This window comes from Ranitomeya imitator, chromosome 1 (assembly GCF_032444005.1).
Source record: "Ranitomeya imitator isolate aRanImi1 chromosome 1, aRanImi1.pri, whole genome shotgun sequence".
In the NCBI taxonomy this organism is placed as follows: Eukaryota; Metazoa; Chordata; class Amphibia; order Anura; family Dendrobatidae; genus Ranitomeya; species Ranitomeya imitator.
The window spans coordinates 353,026,404-353,052,861 of record NC_091282.1 but is presented as its reverse complement, the minus strand read 5'-3'; the positions used below and the strand labels follow the sequence as shown (position 1 = coordinate 353,052,861).

Genomic DNA, 26,458 nt, shown 5'->3' with positions numbered 1-26,458 from the left:
GGTGTAGGTCCACTGTTTTTTATCAAAATCAAAGTCAGCGCAGCCATCTACCAGGAAATTTTAGAGAACTTCATGCTTCCCTCTGCCAACAAGCTTTTTGGAGATGGAAATTTCATTCTCCAGTAGGACTTGGCATCTGTCCACACTGCCAAAAGTACCAATACCTGGTTTAAAAACAACAGTATCGCTGTGCTTGATTGGCCAGCAAACTCATCTGACCTTAACCCTATAAAGAATCTATGGGGTATTGTCAAGAGGAAGATGAGAGACCCCAGACCCAACAATGCAGACGAGCTGAATGCTGCTATCAAAGCAACCTGGGCTTCCATAACCCCTCAGCAGTTCTACAGGCTGATCGCCTCCATGCCACGCCGTATTGATGCAGTAATTGATGCAAAAGGAGCCCCGACCAAGTATTGAGAGCATTTACTGAACATACATTTCAGTAGGCCAACATTTCAGATTTTAACATCATTTTTCAAGCTGGTGTTATAAAGTATTCTAATCTACTGAGTTAATGACTTTTGGGTTTTCATTGGCTGTAAGCCATAATCCTCAACATTAACAGAAATAAACACTTGAAATAGATCACTCTAATTGTAATGACTCTATATAATATGAGTTTCACTTTTTGTATTAAAGAACTGAAATAAATTAACTTTTTGATGATATTCTAATTTTGTGACCCACACTTTTAGATCTAGTTCTTCCTATCCTCCTTTGATTGATGTTACATCTTCCACGCACCACTCCGGCTCTATACTGCACAGCCAAGGAGTGATGCATGTGCAGCTATATTGCCTGTGTATAGCAGAGAATTTAAAGTGGTTATTCAGGAATGTAATTTTGACCATCACCAATATCAGATCGGTGGGGGTGAAGTGTCGGACTCCCACCAACGAGCTGTTATTAGACAGACAGCCGCCAGATGTGAATAAAACATTGCTGATCATTATAGGCAGCATGTCCTCCATATCAAAGGCATGAAGAGACAGAAGATTAAAAAAGATATTTTCAAGCCAGAAAGTGTGATGGGAAAGGGTGAAATCTGGTGTTAGGTTCTCTTGTAAGTGTAAAAACAATAACCTGCAGCAAAAGAGAAAGTAATGGAGGTCCACAAGTATTCACAATGCCACCGTTCCGAAGATTCTCTGCTTGAAGCATATTTTCAATTAGGTTTATAGGTCATCATGCAGTGATTTTTCTCACAAGACTGTATGAAAACGCTATGAATTTGCTAGAAACACCAATGACTTCATGGTTTCTTTCCACTCCTAGACCGCCATGGGTCACACTCATTAGATGAAACTCCTTGGTGAGTTAGGATGGAGGCCTGCCGTCTCTCACCAGATAGCCTTATAATTGTTCCTAAGGGAGATAAGCCATTGCCAAAGTTCTCTAGCCCTCCCTACTGAAATAAGCATGTATGTATATGGGGGAGTTGGAAACTATCCTCCAAACCAAACATTTGGCTGACTATGATTGAAAGGGCCTCTGTCAACACAGAATGACTGTTCCATCCAAGTACAGGCGCTCGTGCACCATTGGGGTGGCCAACGTTTATATATACCTTCCCACCTGCTTGGTTTCCTCCTCTGACTCTATGATGCCAAAGCTGTCAATCAAAGAAGAAGGGGTAAGATTAGAGGAAAAGCAATTAGGTGGCAAAGGGCACTGAACCCCCTCACCACCGTGGGCTTTTCCGTTTTTGCATTTTCGCTTTTTGCTACCCTTCTTCCCAGAGCCATAACTTTTTATTTTTTCCCCTTCAATATGGACATGCTTGTTTTTTTGCGGGGAGAGTTGTGCTTTTGAACGACACCATTGGTTTTACCATAAAGTGTACTGGAAGATAGGAAAAATTCTAAGTTTGGTGAAATTACAAAAAAAGTGCAATTCCACAATATTTTACCATGCTCTCTAAATGCTAAAACTGACCGGCCATTATGATTCTCCAGGTCATTACGAGTTCACAGATCGCAAACATGTCTAGGTTCTTTTTTATTTAAGTGGTGAAAAAAAATTAAAAGTTTGTATAAAAAAAAACAAAACACCATTTTCCGAGACCCGTAGCGTCTCCATTTTTCTGGACCTGGGGCTGGGTGAGGGCTCATTTTTTTTGTGCGCATACTTACATTTTTATTGATACCATTTTGGGGTAGATGCGATCTTTTATTGCAGTGTTTGCGGCGACCAAATAAACGTAATCCTGGTGGTTTCTTTTCTTGTTACTGTTTACTGATCAGATTCATTCATATCTTATATATAATTGCCTAGAATACTACTTCCTGCAATTTGTGCCAACTTCCGTGGCTTTGTCCGGAGCTAATGTCCGGAGCTAAGTGACGTCAACAGTGTCCAGTGTCTGATTGGTTGCCGCCTGCTGCGAGCGACCAATCAGAAACGTGCCGTACTGTGACACACTCCGCCCGCCATTTTGGTGTGATTTTTGAATTTTTACCTCACAGCAAGTTTCTACTGCGTGGAGGCGGGCCCAGTGACGTTGCTCTTCAAGCTCCTGCCGAATTTCAAGTATATATGGATTCTAGACTCCCGATTCTTTAGAATCGGGCTGCCATCTAGTCTAATATATAATTGCCTAGAATACTACTTCCTGCAATTTGTGCCAACTTCCGTGGCTTTGTCCGGAGCTAATGTCCGGAGATAAGTGACGTCAACAGTGTCCAGTGTCTGATTGGTTGCCGCCTGCTGCGAGCGACCAATCAGAAACGTGCCGTACTGTGACACACTCCGCCCGCCATTTTGGTGTGATTTTTGAATTTTTACCTCACAGCAAGTTCTACTGCGTGGAGGCGGGCCCAGTGACGTTGCTCTTCAAGCTCCTGCCGAATTTCAAGTATATATGGATTCTAGACTCCCGATTCTTTAGAATCGGGCTGCCATCTAGTCTAATATATAATTGCCTAGAATACTACTTCCTGCAATTTGTGCCAACTTCCGTGGCTTTGTCCGGAGCTAATGTCCGGAGATAAGTGACGTCAACAGTGTCCAGTGTCTGATTGGTTGCCGCCTGCTGCGAGCGACCAATCAGAAACGTGCCGTACTGTGACACACTCCGCCCGCCATTTTGGTGTGATTTTTGAATTTTTACCTCACAGCAAGTTTCTACTGCGTGGAGGCGGGCCCAGTGACGTTGCTCTTCAAGCTCCTGCCGAATTTCAAGTATATATGGATTCTAGACTCCCGATTCTTTAGAATCGGGCTGCCATCTAGTCTAATATATAATTGCCTAGAATACTACTTCCTGCAATTTGTGCCAACTTCCGTGGCTTTGTCCGGAGCTAATGTCCGGAGATAAGTGACGTCAACAGTGTCCAGTGTCTGATTGGTTGCCGCCTGCTGCGAGCGACCAATCAGAAACGTGCCGTACTGTGACACACTCCGCCCGCCATTTTGGTGTGATTTTTGAATTTTTACCTCACAGCAAGTTTCTACTGCGTGGAGGTGGGCCCAGTGACGTTGCTCTTCAAGCTCCTGCCGAATTTCAAGTATATATGGATTCTAGACTCCCGATTCTTTAGAATCGGGCTGCCATCTAGTCTAATATATAATTGCCTAGAATACTACTTCCTGCAATTTGTGCCAACTTCCGTGGCTTTGTCCGGAGCTAATGTCCGGAGATAAGTGACGTCAACAGTGTCCAGTGTCTGATTGGTTGCCGCCTGCTGCGAGCGACCAATCAGAAACGTGCCGTACTGTGACACACTCCATTCGCCATTTTGGTGTGATTTTTGAATTTTTACCTCACAGCAAGTTTCTACTGCGTGGAGGCGGGCCCAGTGACGTTGCTCTTCAAGCTCCTGCCGAATTTCGTCAAAAAAATGATAATACCATTTACCAAAACTATATATATTTAGTTGTGAAGTGGTTCAGTGAAACACCAATTTTGAACTTTTGTTTGGTGTTTTCTCCATATACTGCCTATTATTTTTGTTCTTTCTTACTATTATTTATTAATTGTATTATTCTTACATTTGAATAAATAAAGTATATATGGATTCTAGACTCACGATTCTTTAGAATCGGGCTGCCATCTAGTATTATATATTTTGATAGATCGGGCGTTTCTGAACACAGCGATACCAAATGTGTATTTTTGATTTTTTTTTTTTTTTGAATGGTGCAATAGGCGGGTGATTTTAACTATTTTTTAATTTGTTTAATATTTTTAAAAACCTTTTTTTTTAACTTGCTTTAGTATCTTCTTTAGGAGACTTGAAGTTGTGATTATCTGATCGCCTGTGTTAGCAGGGCTCCAGCCCTGTTTTATGTAGCAGAAATGATCATCTGTTATGAATGCCGGGCACGGGGCGGCTCTCATAGCTGATCTGCATGGGGGGTCTCCTGTAAACCCCCCATTGTCATGTCAACCCATCTGCGTCCCGTGATCATGTGATGGGGGCGCTGATGGGCGGTGTTTTTGATGTGCTTCCGGCACACTCATGTTAAATGCCAATGTCAGAGATTGACAGCGGCATTTAACATGTTAACAGCTGCGGGTGGCTTACGATTCCACTCTCGGCTGTTGGGGGCACATGACAACTGATCAGATCAGTTCATGTGCCTGAAAAGACATGGGCTCAGCACATCAAAGAGGGGGCGGAGACTAATGACTTACCTATATGTCAAAGGTCGTAAAGAGGTTAAATGATTGGCCACACCAATGGTGCACAGAACATGGTTTGAACAGTCATTCTGTGCTGACAGTTTCCTTTTAATGACTGTTCAAACCAAGTACAGGCATCTGAAGCCTCATGGCACGGTCACAGCCAGTATACCATGTACAGCCACAGCGATCAATCACTGGCCTCGTCATGCATCGGCTGCAGATGTCATAACTTGTATCGCCTCATTACGGGCGGTGACTGCACACGCTTCGGCTCCTCCCCGTGACTGAAACCCGAAAGCTAACAGGAGGAATAAAGTGAATTTCCTCCCGGCAGTGGGACTCTCAGTGCGGACACCACAAGTTCAGAACGCTATTAACCTGTAGATTAACCCCATACCTGCAGGTTAATAGTGTTTTTTCACTTGACAGGTTCCCTTTAAACTCGGTCTTGGAGTCTTTTTCACATAATCTAATGTTTTGTTATATATAAATAAAATTATATTTAACGTTTTTTTCCCCATATACAGTAAATTATTTTTGTATGTTTTTAGATCTGGAGATGTCGGAGCTACAAGAAGTTCAGATTACGGAGGACAATAATGCTCTTCTGCAGGACCCCTTAAAGGTGAGATTATGGCTATTAACGTTTGCTTGTCCCTTGAAACCACCTCCTAAATTCTACTTAGACACGTCTTTCTTCTCCTTTCAGGCAGCTGAACTAGCAGCCAAGCTTCTCCAAGTGCAAGAGCAGGTATGCCGGTGTCCTTATTAGTGATTATAAAGCCGCCATATCTTATTTGGAAGGTCATGTTTGTATGTCCAGCACATAACACATGTGTGATATCAATATGTCCTATTGTTATTCTTTATCAGCTTAGTCATTTTTACATATCTTTTATGTAGGTGGTATTTTGTACTGTGTGTGGAGTGTTTTTTTTTTTATATTTAATGGTTAATATGGCTCTTCTTCCAGGTTTTTGCCACCTAATCTGACAAGCAGCATGATGTAGGGATTTCAGTGATGTGTCACTTACTAGGCTGCTTGTTGTAGTTTCAATAAAACCACTGTTTTATCAGCAGGAGATTACCACTAGAGGACTAGTAAACCTGCTGCCATTTAATCCTCCATATTCATGAGCTCTGTATAACCCCGCACCCACCACTGATTGGCCGCTTTCTGCCTATGCGCAGTGTCACAGAAAGCTGCCAATCAGTGGTGTGGGCAGGGTTATACAGAGCTCAGCATTCAGAGAACTGATAGATCTGCATCAGATAAATTGGTGGTTTTGTCAAAATTGCAGCAAGCAGCCCAATAAGTTGCTCATCGCTGGAATCAGGGTGTGCTGCTACATTCAGATGGGAAACAAAAACCTGGTGACAAATCCCTTTTACTCTTACTATATAAATCTCGCATGTTCTGCATGTATTAGGTATCCTAATACCAGGCTTTGGATGTTTGTAGGTTATACTGTTCCCAAAAGCCATATTAATAAATATAATGAAATTCTATGTTTCATATATAAATATATAATTTATTTTATATTACAAACCAAAACATTAGGGAAAATAGAATAAAATAGTAATGATAAACTATTAAGATTTTCCATTTTTTCTGCAGCATAGAGTATATCAGATGAGTCTGCGTATTTTTGATGGAGCAGCCACTCCTTTTCTTTAGTGTTGTATAGCGGCGTCCATGTATGTAGAGTTGTGCAGCATTGTGTCTTGGGTGCCTTTTATCACTATTCTGCGTAATGTACTATTAATGGTATCGTACATGAAAGTGAGATCTTGTGAGACGATTTTCCAAGGTTTCCCGGCTTCTCGAGCTGTGTGTGCTCATGTGGCATCGGAGTTGGCGTGTTTGGGAGGCATCATCCGTATTAATTCTCATTGGATTACCTCCATTACATGCAGTGTATCAGCAGTTGAATTGATTTAAAGCAGGGGTGCGCAACCTTGTTTTCGATCCATTGGCCACATTGTCCAACTGAACTAATCCAGGGCTCGCACTAAAAATTAAAGGGGTATTACCTTCTGTGACAATTTATGGTATATCTTAAATAGATGTAATAAACGTCTGATGGGTGCAATTTCTACTTACAGGATTCGTTCTGACGAGGCTTTACAAATAGCTTTTGCCATGAAAACAAACACGATAAATACTGTTTGAATAAGTTTCCAACTGCTTTTAATGGGAAAGTCTCCTATAGTGAGCACAGTATGTTATTTTGTACATTTTACAGTAAGAAAAGCCAGCAGGAAGCTAAATCAAAGAGTATTTTAAGCATTTTTTTCAATGTGGATTTACAGTAAAACCCACTTCTAAATCCTCTTAAAAACACTGTGTGAATAAACCCGAAAGAGGCCGAGGTCATGCATGCACATGGCTCTCTCCAATGGATCACGTTACTGTCTAATAATCATATACTAGACTGGAGTGATGCACCGACACAGAAGGCCTCCTGTCGAATTCAGATACTCCTCTCTGGGTGATGAAACCCCATTGTCCTGTATAAGGCATCCGGAGATGTCCACACCATGCACCATTAGTACTTCCAGTCCTGCTGCCGCTACTCTTCTGTGTGTGGCTGACCACATAGGTAACCTGTCGAGCATTTTTCGATCCATATGGTTGAGTGCCGCACAGGATGGCATCGTAACCTGTCGAGCATTTTTCGATCCATATGGTTGAGTGCCGCACAGGATGGCATTGTAACCTGTCGAGCATTTTTCGATCCATATGGTTGAGTGCCGCACAGGATGGCATCGCGGGCCACAGGTTGTGCTCTCCTGGTTTAAAGAGACTGTTCCTTCTCTACAACATACATAGAATATAAGAACCCTGTAAGTTCTTCTTCTCGCATTCAGATACATACGCCGCATTAGTTTTGTCAACTCCTGTCTGGAACAAAATCGAAATCTTCTTCAGAAACCACAGTTTTCTCATGTTCAAGCTACTGTATATACTTAACCCACATTTGTATTTGTGCAGGAGCAATCCGTACATTGAGCGTGCGTTTTACTGGTCTTGTATTGATGTCTTCCCGCATTCTGGTAGACCTCAGTCTCACTATTTGTGTATCTCATGGTATAGAAACATTCAATCGAAACTCCCTATGGGATGGTGACAGTCACAATTCAGGGCTCCCCCAAACCCAAGAGGCCAGCGATTGTAACATTCCATGATGTGGGGATGGACCGTGAGTATGAGGGCTGTCTGCGTTCAGCCATACATTGAGTGTTGTGTACGTCTGTCTTTGCTGTTTTTCTCGTGGTTCTTCTCCTTTTGTCCGTCCAGTGCTTGTGGGAGCTTTTCTTTCTTTGTGTAGTGATATTTGTGTATTTTAAGGGCAAGAGACCTTTGTCACGTATGACCCTCTAGAGCTCTTAGTCTCTTGCAGTTTAATTGCTGCCCTGTCTAAATTGCTCTTCTTAGTTCTTTTTTGCCATATTTGCGTGAATTTCCGCAGTAGTATCATGAGCAGTAGTAGGGTCACACGACGAGGATTGCTAGGCTCCAGCTAGTTGCTGCCATCACATTTGTAGGCTAGATGGAAAGCTCTAAAGCATCCCTCAGACATGTCTCAGAAGAAGACATAGTGGTTGACTGCCCATGCGTGCTCATTGAAACCTAGCTGCTGCCAGATCCTACATCTGATGAGTTTCCTTTCCTTTCTAATTGCATGCCTCTTGTCCTTGCGTCATGTTTTTTTTTTTTTGTGTGTCACCCTTTTACATTTTTTTTTCTTTTTCCTATCTTAATTTTTTTCCCTTTTCAGATAAATTGTGCTTTAAAATGCTCTTTGAAAACGAGGACATGTATGAGATTGTGAAGAATTTTGTTGTTTGCCACATCGATGCCCCAGGACAAGAGGAGGGGGCAGCTGTCTATCCTGCTGGGTGAGGTTTTCTGTATTATGTGGGTAGCTGTAGGTCACACTGTCATTTGGTCGACATCTGTCCTTCTTGACTCGTGCACTTTTCACTGGCGTGTGCTATTGTAAAAGTACTGTGGGAGATGAAGGATTGCCTGACATTTCTGGCACCGGTTCCAGATTTGGTATATGGAACATGACAAAAGGAAATCTAGAAATAAGTGCAGAAGACTGCCAGGGAATCTCATGGGTACTGGGTTTTTGGTGGGTGCCCCACGATTGGCAGAAGTTGGTTACAATGATGTGATGCCTATATGCTTTTTCATCTGTGACCTCTTATGTACAGATTATATAGCCCATTATTGAGCGGCCTTTTTAGTCTCTCATTCTGCATTCTCTAGGTACCAATACCCATCCCTTGATCAACTGGCTGAAACCATCCCATGTGTGCTGCAATACCTGAAGTGAGTAGTGGAATGGACCTTGAAGTAATGGACGCCTCTGTGGCCTGTATGTCACGTGTTGTCTTCTTTTCACTACAGTTTCCCCAGTATTATTGGGATTGGTGTTGGCGCTGGTGCGTACGTCTTGGCCAGATACACGGTAAATAACAATGATTGGGTCTTATAGTTGGAAACCAAACTTCATGGATGTGGATATGCAAAAAATCTAATTTGGTTCTTTCAGTTTTCTTCCCTCCACTTATTAAATTACTATAAAAAAAATCTAGGAAATAGAAGCTAAATGGTTGTGATAGAAGTGTCACATTAGACTACAGTTGGCCAAACACGCTGATAATGCTGAGATCAGGTGGCAGTCCATTGTGTATGGGGACATTCCGAAACTCCACCAGCAGATGATGGCAGGCAAGAGGATCCAGAGTGATGAATTAAGTTGCCAGATCCTTTTATTCGGCGCTAACCCTTCGCCACAGGAGTCCTACAGCAGCTCTCTCGTAGAGAACACAGGAGCCCTCGGCCAAGCAGAGTGTCTGTATATGGGGTCTCCAAGAGAAATAGTTGTAGGGTAGACCGGACGAGCTTTCAGTTGATGGCTGTATAATATGTAGAGGGGCCTTCAGTTTTAATAAACATGATTCAATGTTGTTTTCAGCGGCTTTTGCCCATATCATGGTTTTACGTCTGTATTCACCCTAACCGTAACTACAATGTCATATTTGGCCTGTATAGGCTGGGCTCACACATTGTATATTTAGTGCGGATTTTAAGAGCACAAAATCCACAACATTTTACAGTATCAGCAAAGTGGATGAGTGTTCTCTTAATTTCATCCACATGCTGCTTTTTTTGGTGTGAAATTTGCCAAGAAATTTGCTTTTATTGTGGTTGTCATATCTGTAGCTTTTCTGTACCTGTTATGGATAAGCACTTTCTTGGTTTGACTTTTACCCGTTCATTTGTATATGGATCTTAAATCTCCAAGTTACCACTAAAAACAGATGAATAAGTGTAGAAAATATTCATTGTGTATTTTATTGGTGCCCTAGAATTGGTTCGGACCATTTACCAACCTCTAAAATGGGATCTTCTAAAGACGCCTGTCTGACAGTGACTAAAAATGCCATTTTTTTAAGGAAAAAAATGCCATTAAATTCACTTTTTTTGTTAAGTGTATAAGTGAAATCTAAATTTCCGTCATTTCTCCATCTTCTCACAGCTTTCCCATCCTAACACTGTGGAAGGTTTAGTTCTAGTTAACATTGATCCAAATGCCAAAGGCTGGATGGACTGGGCAGCACATAAGGTAAAGTAAGACTCGAGATTTTCACAACCGACTGGGAGGATTTACCATTCCTGGCCTTTTTATATGCCAGGGGATATTCTCAACTTTGGGAGTTAACCCCTGTCCACTGGATAGGGATAACTTATCGATCTCTGGGGATCTAACTTCTGGGACCCTCACTAATCCCAAGAACTGGTATGAATGGAGAAGCAGTTGATCATGTACACTGCTGCGCTAATCTTTCTAAATGGGTGTGCCGATAACCAGCCAAGCACGGTGCTCAGGTGTCTATGGTGGTCTCTTTAAGAATGACTGTGATCAACCACCGCTCCATTCACACGGAGCTCCTTGGGGACGCAAGCTGTCTCATCGGTCAGAAAATTATCCTCCCTCTATGTGATAGGGTATGACTTCCAAATTTGAGAATTCCCCTTTTAAACAGAAATCCTCTGTAGCATCTGCACGATTCTAGGGGTGTGCACCAAATTTTGCTAATTTTTTCCTCCAGAACAATGCCGCAAATAGATTAATAAAACTCGCCCAATGACTGTTGTAGCGCTGTATTGCTCGTTGTGTTTTGCGGAAGGTTGTGTATCTCTTTAAGCATAGTACTTTGCACCTTGGGGACGTTCCCTGCCTCTGCCAAGTCAGACGGTCATGGGTTTTATTTAAGTATAGCTGAAACTGATCACACCGTGATGTGGCTTTCTCCTCTCCAGCTTACAGGCCTCACTTCATCCATCCCGGAAATGATTTTGTCACACCTCTTCAGCCCAGTAAGTGAACCCACGGAAAATAAAGCAAGATAAATCGCGACCTGGATACAGTTCTTACTTTTCTTGCATATGTTTGTGTAGGAGGACATTTCTGGAAACTCCGATATTGTGCGTCAGTACAAAACCGCCATTTTAAACTCTCCTATCGTTGGCAACAACCACTTGTACTGGAACAGCTACAACAGGTAAGCCTATTGGCGCCATGGTGGGTTTCATCGTGGTTCTGCTAGATTTTAAGGTTCCGATTACTTTTGCATCCCACTGTTTGACCAAAAAGGTTGTTCCTAGTTTGTTACCATCTGTTCTTTTGCCTGTCCAAAACACAACGTGTCGCCCATTGGCAAATATGTCCTAAACTCTAGCTGACAGTTTCTAAGTTACATGGGAATTTTTGCATGGGAAATATGGAAAAGTTATTTCCAGCAATCGATGACTAATAGAAGAGTATCTCGGGGTTATGTAAATGTTCTATTGTAGGAAAAGATCTTTATGTGACGTGGACAATACAAACAGCCCCCGATATCTTCTATATGCAGTATATATATTGTAAAAATACTCTTCACTGTATATGCATTATTTTTTTTGTAAAAATACTCTTCACTGTATATGCATTATATTTTTTTACATTAATAAAACTTTAAAACTCAATGTTATTATTTATTATTTTTCTGCAGTCGCCGAGATTTGAACCTGGAACGTGGAGGCGATGTCACTTTGAAGTAAGAAGTCAGAGATTATTATCTTTTACCCCACTATAGGCCCATTTATCTGGTGGGGGAGGGGAATGAACATCTGAATGACAATTTGTGTAAATGTTCGTTCCCAATCATTGCCTGGTGTAAACTTGTCTGGCAATCAAACCACAAATGAGAAAACGCTCTTTGGTCAATGATCTCTTATGTGGACGTCGTGTAAACACGAATGTGCTGCCAATTATAATGTGACGTGTTTTTTATTAACTATTGTGTGAACGATCGTTTGTATAAAAATCTTAAAATAATTGTAGCATGTTAACAGAACTAAACGAGGGCAAATCAATTTTTTTATGGGCCGGAAGATAATCTGCTCAAATAAATAAGCTTTTAGCTAAAAGTATTCTTCCTTTACCTGGTGGTAACAAGTAGAGTCAACAAGGTTTCGATCCAGCGATCCCGTAGATTAAAAAATGACATCTTATTAATAATAAAATAATAATAATAAAAATCATATGAAAAGGTGACGCGTTTCACGTCACATGGTTTCTGGCTGCGATTAAGCACTCGTGGTTTGAAACGCGTCACCTTTTAATGTAATTCTATTATCATCTCTCCTTTCCCATTTTTCCCTCTTTTTTTTTTTTTGTTGTTGTTGTCAATATGGTTTTTAATTATTTTTAAAATGAAGATGCAACAGGATTACTAGATGGAAACCTTGTCAACTATACTCTGTTCCTATATGGAAACCAGCTGGGGGATTCCTCATGCATTCATCCCTTTTAAATGAATAATGGGATCCGAACCCTGGGTGAACTGATAAGTTCTTTCTTGCTTTTTCGATGTCCTAACTTTCTTACTACTTTTCATGTGTAGGTGCCCTGTAATGTTGGTAGTTGGTGACCAAGCTCCTCATGAGGATGCAGTGGTAAGGATGAATGCATTTATGCTACTGGATGGATATTTTTGGGGGGTGAATCTTCTATTCTGACCCCTGTTGTGCCCCTACAGGTGGAATGCAACTCAAAACTGGACCCCACTCAGACTTCATTCTTGAAGGTAAGTTAGAAAAGAAGTTGGATAGCCCAGCACTGGTGATATCACAGAGGTAGCAATGTAGACAGGTCAGTTATATGGCTGAGAGCTACTGAGCGCGACATGGACCTGTCCTACTGTACACACAGGCTGGCATTCCGTGCCGGTCGCCCCTGTAAAAACTCACAAGGTTAAAGCCTTGGGATATGATCTGTCAATTCACCGACTGAAGCATACTGCAACATTACACAAAGAGACTTGTTTATTGAAGACAATTGGTGAACATTTTACATATGGCTGAAAAGTGAGGATTCAGCTTGGAATTTGTTGCCAGGTATTTGCTACCTAATCCGAGAGCAGCATAATGTACAGAGTTGTACTGGGCTGCTAATAGTAGTTTCGATAAAATCATTGTTTCATCAACAATAGATTATCACTAGTAAACCTGCTGCCTTGTAGGCCTCCTTATACAAGAGCTCTGTATAACCACACCCCCTCCACTGATTGGCAGCTCTCTGCCTACGCACAGTGAACACAGAAAGCTGCCAATCAGTGGTGTGGGTGGGGTTCTACAGAGCTCAGCATTCAGAGAACTGCTAGCTCTCCAGCAAATAAAACTGTGATTTTTATCGAAACTGCAGCAAGCAGCCCAGTAAGTGACACATTGCTGAAATCAGAATCTGTGCTCCTACCTCATGGTGCTATCAAATGGGCAAGCTTAGACCTGGTAACAGATTCCTTTTAAACCCTGAGAGGACAGGATATAATATCCTGGCAATAATGCTTGAGTGCATACTTTTATATTTATGGTGTAAGGTACTGGGCCCTTTAATGCGCCTCCAAATGACACAACTCTTCCAGCTTTTCTACATGGTCAGCTTTCACATGAGGTTATATTTAGTTCCTGTCGGACTGGGTAGGCCCGCTTGGCAGATAGGAATACTCATGCTGCCAACAGTAAGCACAGAAGTACAGTTTTGGGATCGTTGATGTTTCGGGAGACCATGAAACTAAACTTGAGACTGAAACACATTTAACTTTATTTTTTTCTCAGATGGCAGACTCTGGCGGACAGCCACAGATAACACAGGTAAAACACCTCAATGGTACCAAAGAGCAAACTAACCAAAAAACAATCATTTAATAAAGAAGCATTTGAAATTTGCCAAGCAAGTTAGGGCACTTGGGCATGATGTGGCAAGGGTCCCCAGCCTGAGACATGCCTATATGAGCAAGTATTACCACTTTTTCTAAATGGACACTTGGCAATATTTGGGTACAGTTAGCCCCACAGCTAGTCCACAATATGGATGGTACATGTTGATATATTGCATTACAAAAAATATATATATATATATATATATATATATTTATCTACTATATAATTGTCTAAGGGTCACTTCCGTCTGTCTATCTGTCTTTCTGTCTGTTGCAGATATTCATTGGTCGCGGCCTCTGTCTGTCATGGAAATCCAAGTCGCTGATTGGTCGTGGCAAAACGCCCACGACCATTGCCACGACCAATCAGCGACGGGCACAGTCCGCCGGCAACATGGCCGCTCCTTCCTCCCCGCAGTCAGTGCCCGCTCCATACTCCCCTCCAGTCAGCCCTCACACAGGGTTAATAGCAGCGTTAATGGACCGCGTTATGCCACGGTGTAACGCACTCCATTAACGCAGCTATTAACTTTGTGTGACCAACTTTTTACTATTGATGCTGCCTATGCAGCATCAATAGTAAAACGATCTAATGTTAAAAATAATAATAATTAAAAAAAAAGGTTATTCTCACCCTCTGACGTGGCGTCCTGTCCTCGGCAGTGCAAGCGGCAGGTTCTGGTGCTAAGGATGCTATGCGAGAAGGACCTTCCATGACGTTACGGTCATGTGACCGCGACGTTATCACAGGTCCTGCGCTCATCCAACCCTGGGTCCGGAAGCTGCCGCGTGCACCGCACACAGGCACCAGGACTACAAGGGGCCCTCGAAGGGTTTGTATATGTTTATTTTTTATTTTAACTCTTTTTTTTTTTTTTTAACCTGTTACATACGTGTCTGGGCAATATACTACGTGACTGGCCAATATACTACATGACTGGGCAGTATACTATGTGGCTCTGTGCTGTATACTACGTCGCTGTGCAATATACTACGTCGCTGTGCAATATACTACGTCGCTGTGCAATATACTACGTGGCTGGGCAATATACTACGTGGCTGGGCAATATACTACGTCGCTGTGCAATATACTACGTGGCTGGGCAATATACTACGTAGCTGGGCAATATACTACGTGGCTGGGCAATATACTACGTCGCTGTGCAATATACTACGTGGCTGGGCAATATACTACGTAGCTGGGCAATATACTACGTGGCTGGGCAATATACTACGTGGCTGGGCAATATACTACGTCGCTGTGCAATATACTACGTGGCTGGGCAATATACTACATCACTGGGCAATATACTACGTGGCTGGGCAATATACTACGTGGCTGGGCAATATACTACGTGGCTGGGCAATATACTACGTGGCTGGGCAATATACTACGTCGCTGTGCAATATACTACGTGGCTGGGCAATATACTACGTGGCTGGGCAATATACTACGTGGCTGGGCAATATACTACGTGGCTGTGCAATATACTACGTGGCTGTGCAATATACTACGTGGCTGGGTAATATACTACGCGGCTGGGTAATATACTACGCGGCTGGGTAATATACTACGTGGCTGGGTAATATACTACGTGGCTGGGCAATATACTATGGCTGGGCAATATACTACGTGGCTGGGTAATATACGATATATATATATATATATATATATATATATATATATATATATATATATATATATATATATATATATATATTGTTATTTTTATTTTATGTTTTATGGAGTTTTTTTACAATTTATTTTCTGCACGTGAGCTTCTGTTACCATGAACCAGAGAGACCCTATATAGCAGCCACATGCATCATAGGCAGCAATAGGCATGTTCTGATTTAAAGAATTCTACAGCACAGTTTTCTAGGCATGCTCTGTCACTTGTGTAGGGTTCATAGTGTTTCTATGGTGTTATCTACTGTATATAGAGGTGTTATCTGTCATTATCCTGCTGTGATGATAATCTGATAATCTCTCTGGATTAGAAACTATAAGACTAATATAAAGCTTGGTGGCCAGAATAGTTGTGTGTTTGTTTTTTTAATATAAATATTGATATGGTAAATTTAAAAAAAAATAAGTAAATTAAAAAAACAACAATTTAACCTAAAAGTGCCATTTTCTGCTGATCTTTCTCCTTATTGTACATACTTGTATATTCCATGCATTTGTCACTCATTCAGCTTCACTATTCTTTTCAATAAAGCCATCACAAGGGTAATACAAATTCATACGAAATATGTTTCTTTTCTCATTGGCTAATGCTTCCTAATAACGCTCTGACTTTTCTTTATTCTTTCCTGTTGTAGCCTGGAAAACTGGCTGAGGCTTTCAAGTACTTTGTCCAGGGAATGGGCTACAGTAAGTACTGACCTTTCTATTCTCCACACCGTCCACGTTGGTTTTATCATCTAACGTAGGAGCTTACAGCTGTCCTCTTATAATGGCGGCTTTAGAAGCAATTGTATGTTCTGCAGACTTAGCAGCTAAGCCGCGTTGCAGGACAGATGTTGGGCTATTCCGGCTTCAGGCGAGGTTTAATTACTCATACATATAAATGGCTCGCTCAAATACAACATAATGCTTGGCTGCAGTCCTCCAGATGAAATATAAGGGTTTAGATCTTGAAGCAATACATAACATAGAATGCTGAGATGAAAGCTTCTTCTCCACCTACATAACGGGGGCATGACCACATTGGCTAATCCCCGTAGTATGTAGCCACACAGATGCCTACAAATACAGCATAAGAGAATACCAAAAATAATGAATCTTCATTTTTTATCACATAGTAAAAAAAATATGTTCGAGTCCCCGTAGCTGCATGTCTCGCGGATGTTCGACAGCCACAACACATGCCGGGATTACCTAACAAAGAGGCAATCCATGGAAGTGTTACGGCTGTCTAACATCCGCGAGACATTCAGCCGCAGGGACTCGAAACATATTTTTCAAGCACGCCGAAGATAATCTGTTCGCACCCAAGCATGCTCAGATAACACTTTATCTGAGCACGTTCACCAAACACGAATAGTAATACTACTAAACACAGCTAGCCCCTTCATGACCAGAGGTATTTGCATTTTTTGCGTTTTCATTTTTTGCTCCCCTTTTTTATTTTTTTGTCAATGCGGCCATGTGAGGGCTTGTTTTTTTGCGGGATGAGTTGTACTTTTGAACAACACCATTGGTTTTAAGGTATCGTGTACTGGAAAACAGGAAAAATATTCCAAATGTGGTGAAATTGCAAAAAAAGTGCTATTCCACAGTTGGTGCTTTTTTTTTTTTTTTTACCATGTTCACTAAACACTAAAACGGACGTGCCTCCAGGATTCTCCAGGTCATTACGAGTTCATGGACATCAAACATGTCTAGGTTCTTTTTTATTTAAGTGGTAAAAAAAAAAAAAAGGCGCCCTGTAGCATCTCCATTTTTCGTGATCTCAGGTTGGGTGAGGTCTTAATTTTTGTGCGTCGAGATGCCATTTTATAGATACCATTTTGGTGTAGATACGATCTTTTGATCGCCTGTTATTGCATTTTATTACAATGTAGAGGCGACAAAAAAAACGTAATTCTGACGTTTTGAATTTTATTTTCATTACTCTGTTTAGCGATTGGGTTAATTCTTTTTTTTAGATTGATGGATCAGGTGATTCTGAGCACAGCAATACCAAATATGTGTATATATATTTTTTTTATTATTATTATTGTTTTATTTTGAATGGGGGGTCATTTGAACTTTTTAGATTTTTGAAAAAATTTTAATATTTTTAATTAAAAACTTTTTTTTTCTCTTTTTGCATGCTTCAATAGTCTACATGGGAGGCTAGAAGCTGCAGTTGTCTGCTCGCCTCTGCTACACGCAGGCGATGATCAGATCGCCTGTGTGCAGCAGAAAGGCACACTTGCTATGACAACCATAGAGGCCTGCTGGAGTCCTCTGGTTGTCATGCCAACCCATCGGTGACCCGCAATCATGTGACCACTAAACACGCCCATCAGTGATCCGATGTGCTTCCGGTAAGCACAAGTTAAATGCTGCTGTTAGAAATTGACAGCAGTATTTAACTAGTTAACAGCAGCGGGTGGATCACGATTCCACCCATGGCTGTTGTGGGCACCTATCAGCTGTATATATCAGCTGTCATGTGTCCAGAAAGATGCGGGCTCAGTTCCGGAGCCCACACCAAACAAGAAGAGTCTGACATCAGCGTACTATTACGCCCGATGTCGAAAAGGGATTAAAAGATAGAAGCGGTAGGATCAGCGATTCTTTAAACACAACGTATTATATTCTAAGAGCACATAGCACCAGAAACAGGATACTTGGTATAAATTGCCAGCAAATGGTAAAAGCTATGGATCATAAGTAAATAATCAAAAGCAGCTCAGAATAAATCAATATAAATACATAAACTAGTAAGATAAATCCTACGTAGTTACCGACAAACACGGCAGCCGTATCCCCGATTGTTTGCGTTGGTCGGTATTTACATTACATTTACTTATGAGTCACAGCTTTTACCATTTGTTTAGTATGGTGTTTCTGGGGCTATGAACACTTAGAATAAAGTATGCAATGTTTGACTACTAATCATATCATATCCGTTTTCTTGTAAGCACAGTCTTCCTTTTAATCCCTTCACGACCTTGGGATTTTCCTTTTTTGTTTTTTGCTCCCCTTCTTCCCAGAGCCATAACTTTTTTTTATTTTTCCTTCAATATGGCCATGTGAGGGCTTGTTTGTGTAATGAGTCGTACTATTGAAGAACCCATTGGTTTTACCATATCGTCTACTGGAAAATGGGGAAAAAAATCTACCGTAAGTGCGGTGAAATTGCAAAAAAAAAAGTTCAATTCCACAATTTTTTTATTTTTTTTTACCATGTTCACTAAATGCTAAAATTGACCTGCCATTATGATTCCTCCAGGCAATTACGAGATCACAGATACAAAACATGTCTAAGTTCTTTTTTTTTAATTTTAAGTGGTAAAAAAAGAAAATAAAATTGCCATTTTCTGAGACCCGTAGCGTCTTCATTTATCGGAATCTGGGGCTAGGTGAGGGCTTATTTTTTAGCTTGTCAAGCCAACGTCTTTATAGATTCAATCTTGAGGTCGCTACAATCAATGTTTTGATTGCCTGTTAATGCAATGTTGTGGCGACCAAAAAAAAGCGTAATTCTAGTGTTTCCATTTTTTTTTCGTTACGCCATTTACCGATCGGATTAATTATTCTTATATTTTGATATATTGGGTGATTCTGAACACGGCGTTTCCAAATATGAGTATTTTTTATATTTTTTTGTTGTTTAATTTTGGGACAAAAGGGGGTGATTTGAATTTTATATATTTTTTAAAACTTTTTTTACGCTTTTTACTTGCTTCAATAGCCCCCTTAGGAGACTTGAAGCTGCAAAATTATGATCACTTGTATTACACATAGCAGGGCACTAGCCCTGCTCTGTGTAGCATAATTGATCATCTGCTATGGGGCGGCACCCACAGTAAATCAGCAATGACCATCACAGAGGTCTCCTGCAGTCATAGCAACCCATCAGCGCCCCACGATCATGTGACAGGAACGCCGATTGGCGGGATTAGTGACGTTCTTCCGTCTAGAGAGGCTGTAGGTCATGGTACCACGTTTAAGCTACGCAGACTGCTCACAGTTGGATGAACAAGATGTGGCCTGGCATTGGTGTATCCTAAAACAAAATTACTGTAATGCCATGCTGTTAGTGTACCTGGAACAAGGACAGGGGGGGAGTCCAGCTACCATGCATTATGCCACCCTCACCGTAATCCCGGGAGTGGCCTAGTGTGACGGTCTCCTGTGAAGGCCTCTTTATTGACCTCTTGCCACAGTTCTTAAAAGCTATAATTATGCAGAGCGAGACTGCAATGGAGGCTAGAAAGGATGTCTATCCTCTTCATTGATGGCTCCCACTTTTGTTTTTGGACACTGACCGCCAGAGATTGGTTTGGATATCATGTTTGCAATGCTATGAAAATGTCTTCACGAGGGAAAGCACAAGGCCTACTCTCGGGATAATGTTGTTGTGTGACATAATGTACAGTAGCCGGACTCCTCTAGTCTTCCTTCCAGGTACACTAAAAGCTTGCTTAGGTTTGGGAACCAGTATTTCAGCCATTACTGCGATGTGTTTCAAGACTGGTATTTCAACATGACAGCACTAGGATGCATATTGCTCCTGCAACTTTGAGCAGCCTGCATGGCCTAAATGTTCACCATGGCCTGCAATGTCTTCAGTCTTGAGTCCTATCAAGCACATCTACGGCGTCATTGGTCTGCAATTGCAAAGCAAGCTGCCAGCATTGAATCTTGATGATTTACGTGGCCAAGTGCATTCAACATGGCTGAACATGCCTCAGAGAACCATTAATAACCTCATTCATGACATATCAAGGCATGTGAGTGCTTGTATTTCTGCGCTTGGCGTTCATACTCATTAGTAAATAAATCAAGATGTTTGAAAAAAAATTTCTTTTTTTTCTCTTCCTTTATGGATCTCTAACATGTCTATCCATTCTGTGATTTCCATAATTCCATGACTTTTCCTTCTTGGTGTTGTAGTTGGTGGACTGTAATATCAATAAGGATGTAGTATTTTTGGTATTCAGTTCTGCTGTGCATATTTGTTGGTGTTATTTTTACGCTTCTTTTTGAGGACCTCTCAGGGAAACATTTCTGCCAATCCTGTATTTTCTTAACAGATGAATGTGCATTGTTTTCTTCTTTGCTAAATTTTCTCTTGTGGCTAATCCTGCATTGGTTTAATCAAGGACAAAAATCCTATTAATTTTCCTTTCTGACTTTTGATAAAGCACGACTACCTGCTGTAGTGTTCATAGTTCTCCCTAGCTTACAAGGTATGGGCAGGTATTTTGGCTGAGCTGCTATTTTTCAGTTCCCAAATCTAAAAGCTCAGGGTCCCTTTATGTAGACCGTGCTCAAACATATTCATGAGACATCATCTAAAAAAAAGTTTGAGTCTTCTATACTCTAGTCTGGAAAAAAAAAAAAGCTGGGGGGGACTCGCCAGTTTTTAGTCGGTTACCTTCAGCCGAATAGTCATTGATTAGAGCAGCAGGGAGCATATGTGGGTTGTAAATATCATTTGTGGGAAAACCTTTAGGATTTGGTACTAAAATAATAAAGCCATAGACATGTTAGATATCTTCTATACAAAAAATATTGATCTTTCTTCAGAAGTGCGGATGTTTTATCCCAAGTCCGACGACAACTGAGACTAAGGTCACTATTGGTCTTTCTCCATAGTCACATTTCAGGCCCATTCCTTACTGGTGTTCTCCATAGTTCCTGTAGTTTTCATTTGTCTTGCTATTTCTTCTCCTCAGTCCCCCACATTCTGGATAAGAGGCGCAGTATGGGGTGAAGTATCTTTTGAAGAACTTATCAATCCCCCATCCTCCTTCACTGCTCTTGGTCCTTGCACCCTTTCTGCCTCTTCTCACCCAGCTTTTGTCCAGGTGCTTAGGCATGAGACACTCGCCTCACCTTTTGTGTGCTTACTATGTTCTTTTTCTATCTTGTGTGAGCTTACACCTATACCTAGCTATAATGCCTTTTGGGTCAGACGAGCTGACCTCATTGCAGCTTGTTTAGACAATGGAGGAGTTCTTATGATCCTCTGACCTTTCACCTGTTACCTATAAGCATGGCTATCCTACAGCTGACCTGTAGTTTTTCAAGATCCCACAGCTACACCACATGTCCTGTTAGTTTTGTCACTGTGATGTCACCTATTTCTGGAAATGCTTAATCTGTTTTATTAGTTAAGTTGAGGGACTCACAAAGACCACAGTATCACAGACCTTATTCCTTCACATTTAGCAGAATTGTGTCCACAATTTAGATACATGAAGTGGTGGTGGTCAAGTTTTCAGGAGGGACCTCAAGCGAAGATCCCAGGCTGCTCACCAGTCCATTCTTTGCCTCATAATTTTTTTTTGTTTTTCTTTCTTTTTTTATTTCATTGCAGTGGCATCTTCTTGCATGACTCGTCTGTCTCGCTCGCGCACCGCCTCTCTATCCAGCGAGGGGAATCGGTCACGCTCTCGTACCCTGTCGCAGAGCAGCGAGTCGGGGGGAGGACCACCAGGAACATTCACGGAGGTGACCTGCTGAGAAGCCGTGATGCTGGGGACATGTGATCACCCCCACTCTGTTTAAGGGGAAGGCATTTTAGCAGAGCTAATTATGCTAATTAGAAAACTAAAAAACAAACCCAGACTTCACATGAGAGATAACAAGATGTCTGTACCTGTCTTTCCTTCTCTCCTATCTCCAGATTTTTATGACCCTTTTTTTCTGATCACTTTGCCTTTCTTGTTTTATACTGTACTTACAGTTCCTATACTCGTGTAATTTGCAGGGTTTGCTTAACTCGGAGTAGCATACAGCAGAATAGATTAACCTGAGATCACAAACGATATGTAGTTTTCTAATATTTCTCTTTCTTCAGTGTCTTCTGTAATTTAGTTTTTTTTTTCTTTTTCCATTGCCCTTCCTTATTTTGATCTTCTCCAAAGCCAGGCAGACACAGTTCTTTACAGCTCCACCTCCATGTATCTCTAACTCATTGTATTACCCTAACAAGCCCTCCCTGGCACATAATAAGTTATGTGGGGTAACGTCCTCTCCTAGCATTATGCCCAAAAGAAATTGAATGGGTGGGGGGGGGGGACTTGCGGGGAAAGTTCTCAAAGGTCCAACCACTGGAATACTTATCATTTTTGAGGTCACTGTAAAGATTGCAGCACAATGGAGAATAGCGCAAAAGTATACGATTGCTACTAAGAAGCTCATAGCTGCCGTCTTTAAGTAAACTCTGCTTCCTTTTAAATGCTTTACCTTGCAGTAGTAGTGTTTGATGCCTTTTTATACTTTGCCATAACTCTTCCCCGCTGCCACTTGCTCAGGGTTGCTTCCGTGAGTCTTAGGGGGAGATATTACTATACTAGTATTTTGCTTTTAAGTTGTAAAAACATGTAGATACAGCACAGGTTAGATGCATTTTTTTTTTCTTTTTTAAACTTGTAGATTGGTTGGGGGACATGTATAGCTAGAAAATTACGTGTCACGTACTTTCATCCTAGTTCAAAATGGCATCCAACCAGTAATGGCCCCATTGTAGATACAAGCTGGTGGTGTCACATTTCTTTTAACGCTTAGATGTACGAGCAATGAAACTTAATTGTCAGTGTAGAATTGGATTCGGGATAATACTTGGGACATTTATAATATATCCACTTATCAGCTACTCTCCCCTGATACATACCTGTTCAATACATTAATTCCTTTAAAGGGTACAGTCGATTTTTACATATTAATTTCCATCGAGTTTCTTAAATGATGCCTTCGTCAAGACCATGGACGGCTCGGAAGGACTAGTGCCAATTTCAAAACATGACTTCAAGAAAACAATCAGTGTTGTACTATGATCATCGTGCCAACCGCACACTAGCTCTCACTAATTTCTCAAAAAACATGAAAGTATATATGTACACTGATTTTAAGACTTTTGCCATAAACGTTATCTATATGCTTCATTGAAAGGCAGAAGCTACATTATCAGCTATTACTAAACTAAAACCCAATTGCTTATCGATGACGCTTGACTATGAATTTGTGGAGCAAAGAGTGGGAACTAAAAATCTTTGCTTCTTTTTCTGTTACTAAATGAGATGCTGAATTTTAACCGTACCGAGTGCTGAATGCCAGCCGGGTTGTGGTTTTCTTGCACCCAATGTTCTTCTCTACTCATTATAGTGAGTTCTGAACTCTATACACTGTAGTGTTAAAGGGATCTGGTGGTAACAATGTCTGCAAAGAGTAAGGTTAGCCATCATTCAAGCACTAAACCCAGCCAGTATGCCAGGTCTTAAAATGTCTGTCCTAAGCTGGTCATACAAAGTAGATAGCTGTCAGCGGATCACCAGACAATCTGTCCTCCAACACTTGCATTTGTGGAAACACGGTTCAGGCATGTTGGATGTCAACATGCACAATCTTTCTTATCCTGGGATGTAAATGGCACTAGATGTATTCAGCCATCTATTATTCCCTCTTGCATTGGTAATAAACTTGAACACCAACACAAGCATGAATGTTGGAGGTAGCCGACAGCTATCTGAAGTGGATGGCCGGCTTAACCCCATTTTTTTTTTTTTAAGGAAATATCACACTAGACAAACGGCAAATCTGAATAAATGCGTGGATCGACCTAGACTTTAGTAGTTTTGAGATTTTGCTTAATGCTGTAGTAGTCATCCACCATAAAGGCATACCCGCTTGCTATGTGGAAGGAAAAACCCAGATTGATTTGCTGCCCCCTATGTATATGTGTATGAACATAGAGACAAACTGATGTAGCGCCTTTCTCTATACAAACTTGAAAAAGTCAACTTTCAGTAGGGTCAGAGTAACAAAATGTCAATATATATATATATATATATATATATATATATATATATATATGTATATATATATATATATATTGACATTTTGTTACTCTGACCCTACTGAAAGTTGACTTTTTCAAGTTTGTATAGAGAAAGGCGCTACATCAGTTTGTCTCTATGTTCTGAAGGGTTGCTGTATAGAAGGGGGCATTCTGTATAGGATTCATTTTGTTGTATTCTTATATTTTTCTGTTTTTAGTTTTTTTTCCTCACACTGTAAAATAAAATATTAAGGAAACGTCTTGTGTCATCATTTATAATGTTTTATTGAAGCGATTATGAATGGCTGCAGCACGGAATGGACACTTTTGGCCTTTCCTTTTTACATTCTGATTTGAGTAATGTCTTTTTGGATCTTAAAGGGAACCTGTCACCTGAATTTGGCGGGACTGGTTTTGGGTCATATGGGCGGAGTTTTGGGGTGTTTGATTCACCCTTTCCTTACCCGCTGGCTGCATGCTGGCTGCAATATTGGATTGAAGTTCATTCTCTGTCCTCTGTAGTACATGCCTGCACAAGGCAAGATTGCTTTGCGCAGGCGTGTACTATGGAGGACAAAGAATGAACTTCAATCCAATATTGCAGCCAGCATGCAGCCAGCGGGTAAGGAAAGGGTGAATCAAACACCCCAAAACTCCGCCCATATGACCCAAAACCAGTCCCGCCAAATTCAGGTGACAGAGTCCCTTTAAACTCTCTTGAACCATATAAATTACAGACATTGTTCTTCGAGAAATGATCTCTTGTAGTGGCCATACACTTTCAATGGTTGTCCCATCTAAGGCTTGTGTCACACTTGCGTTTCAAAACGCATGCGTTTAAAAAAAAAAACGCATGGTGAAAAAACGCATGTAAACGCGTGCAAACGCTGCGTTTTTTTGACGCATGCGTTATTGCATGTGGTGAAAAAATGCGGCGTTTTGACGCATTTACATGCGTTTTTTCATGCGTTTGCGTTTTTTAAACGCATGCAAATAAATGTGTGACAGCTGCCAATCATCAAAATAAAGTAAAAAACCCACTATAAACAGAAAGAGCTAGGGGTAGGGTTAGGGGTAGGGATCCTAACCCTAAAGGGATCCTAACCCTAAAGGGATCCTAACCCTATCCCTAAGGCCGGGGACACACACAACGTATAAAAAAACGGTCCGTTTTTGACGGAGGAGAATCGCAAAAATTTTTACAAAACAGTGATCCGAGTGCAGTGCGAGGATGCGATTTTCTCGCATCAAATGATCCGTGTGACATCCGTATGGCATCCGTACTGCGTGTTTTTATCGCAGGCTTGCAAAACCAACATACGCCAATACAAGGGATCCATGTGTCAAAAACAAACAAACATATATACTGTGTATATATATATATATATATATATATATATATATATATATGTCAGTAGACACATATATGTATATATATTAATATTTCATCCAGCGCGATATAGCAGAAAGCCGGTAATTTAATTGCCGGCTTCTGCTTTCTCCTTCCTAAAACCCGACATGATTTGAGACCTGGTTTACATACAGTAAACCATGTCTTCTCCCCATTTTTTTTTTGCATATTCCACACTACTAATGTCAGTAGTGTGTCTTTGCAAAATTTGGCCGTTCTAGCTATTAAATTAAGGGGTTAAATGGCGGAAAAACCATTGTTTTTATTTCATTAAAATAATTTTAAATATTGTGTTTGTCTTTTATTTAACCCTTTCATTCAATTGGATTAATAATGGATAGGTGTCATAATTGACGCCTCTCCATTATTAATTAGGCCGTTCTAGCTATTAAATTAAGGGGTTAAATGGCGGAAAAAATTGGCGTGGGCTCCCGCACAATTTTCTCCGCCAGAGTAGTAAAGCCAGTGACTGAGGGCAGATATTAATATCCTGGAGAGGGTCCACGGTTATTGGCCCCCCCCCCTGGCTAAAAACATCTGCCCCCAGCCACCCCAGAAAAGGCACATCTGGAAGATGCACCTATTCTGGCACTTGGCCACTCTCTTCCCATTCCCGTGTAGCGGTGG

The 26,458-nt window shown here is 41.1% G+C and overlaps 1 protein-coding gene across 3 annotated transcripts in view; it reads left to right on the top strand.

The window, feature by feature from the left end:
• NDRG2 (NDRG family member 2) overlaps window positions 1-24,414 on the top strand; it is a 43,503-nt gene extending 19,089 nt beyond the window's left edge. Inside the window, exons 2-17 of one of the 3 annotated variants that reach the window (XM_069760411.1) lie at window positions 5,182-5,255; window positions 5,340-5,381; window positions 7,728-7,833; window positions 8,413-8,533; window positions 8,910-8,972; window positions 9,051-9,111; window positions 10,186-10,272; window positions 10,971-11,027; window positions 11,109-11,212; window positions 11,702-11,746; window positions 12,596-12,647; window positions 12,731-12,778; window positions 13,809-13,844; window positions 16,238-16,289; window positions 21,314-21,347; window positions 21,958-22,277. In XM_069760411.1, coding sequence (XP_069616512.1) covers window positions 5,190-5,255; window positions 5,340-5,381; window positions 7,728-7,833; window positions 8,413-8,533; window positions 8,910-8,972; window positions 9,051-9,111; window positions 10,186-10,272; window positions 10,971-11,027; window positions 11,109-11,212; window positions 11,702-11,746; window positions 12,596-12,647; window positions 12,731-12,778; window positions 13,809-13,844; window positions 16,238-16,289; window positions 21,314-21,347; window positions 21,958-22,129 — 1,146 coding nt within the window. In that variant the 5' untranslated portion in view covers window positions 5,182-5,189 and the 3' untranslated portion in view covers window positions 22,130-22,277. Of the gene's footprint in view, window positions 1-5,181; window positions 5,256-5,339; window positions 5,382-7,727; window positions 7,834-8,412; window positions 8,534-8,909; window positions 8,973-9,050; window positions 9,112-10,185; window positions 10,273-10,970; window positions 11,028-11,108; window positions 11,213-11,701; window positions 11,747-12,595; window positions 12,648-12,730; window positions 12,779-13,808; window positions 13,845-16,237; window positions 16,290-21,313; window positions 21,459-21,957 lie in introns of those variants that run through there. The other 2 variants (XM_069760395.1, XM_069760403.1) reach the window with 2 other exon arrangements.
• Window positions 24,415-26,458: the final 2,044 nt, after the last annotated feature.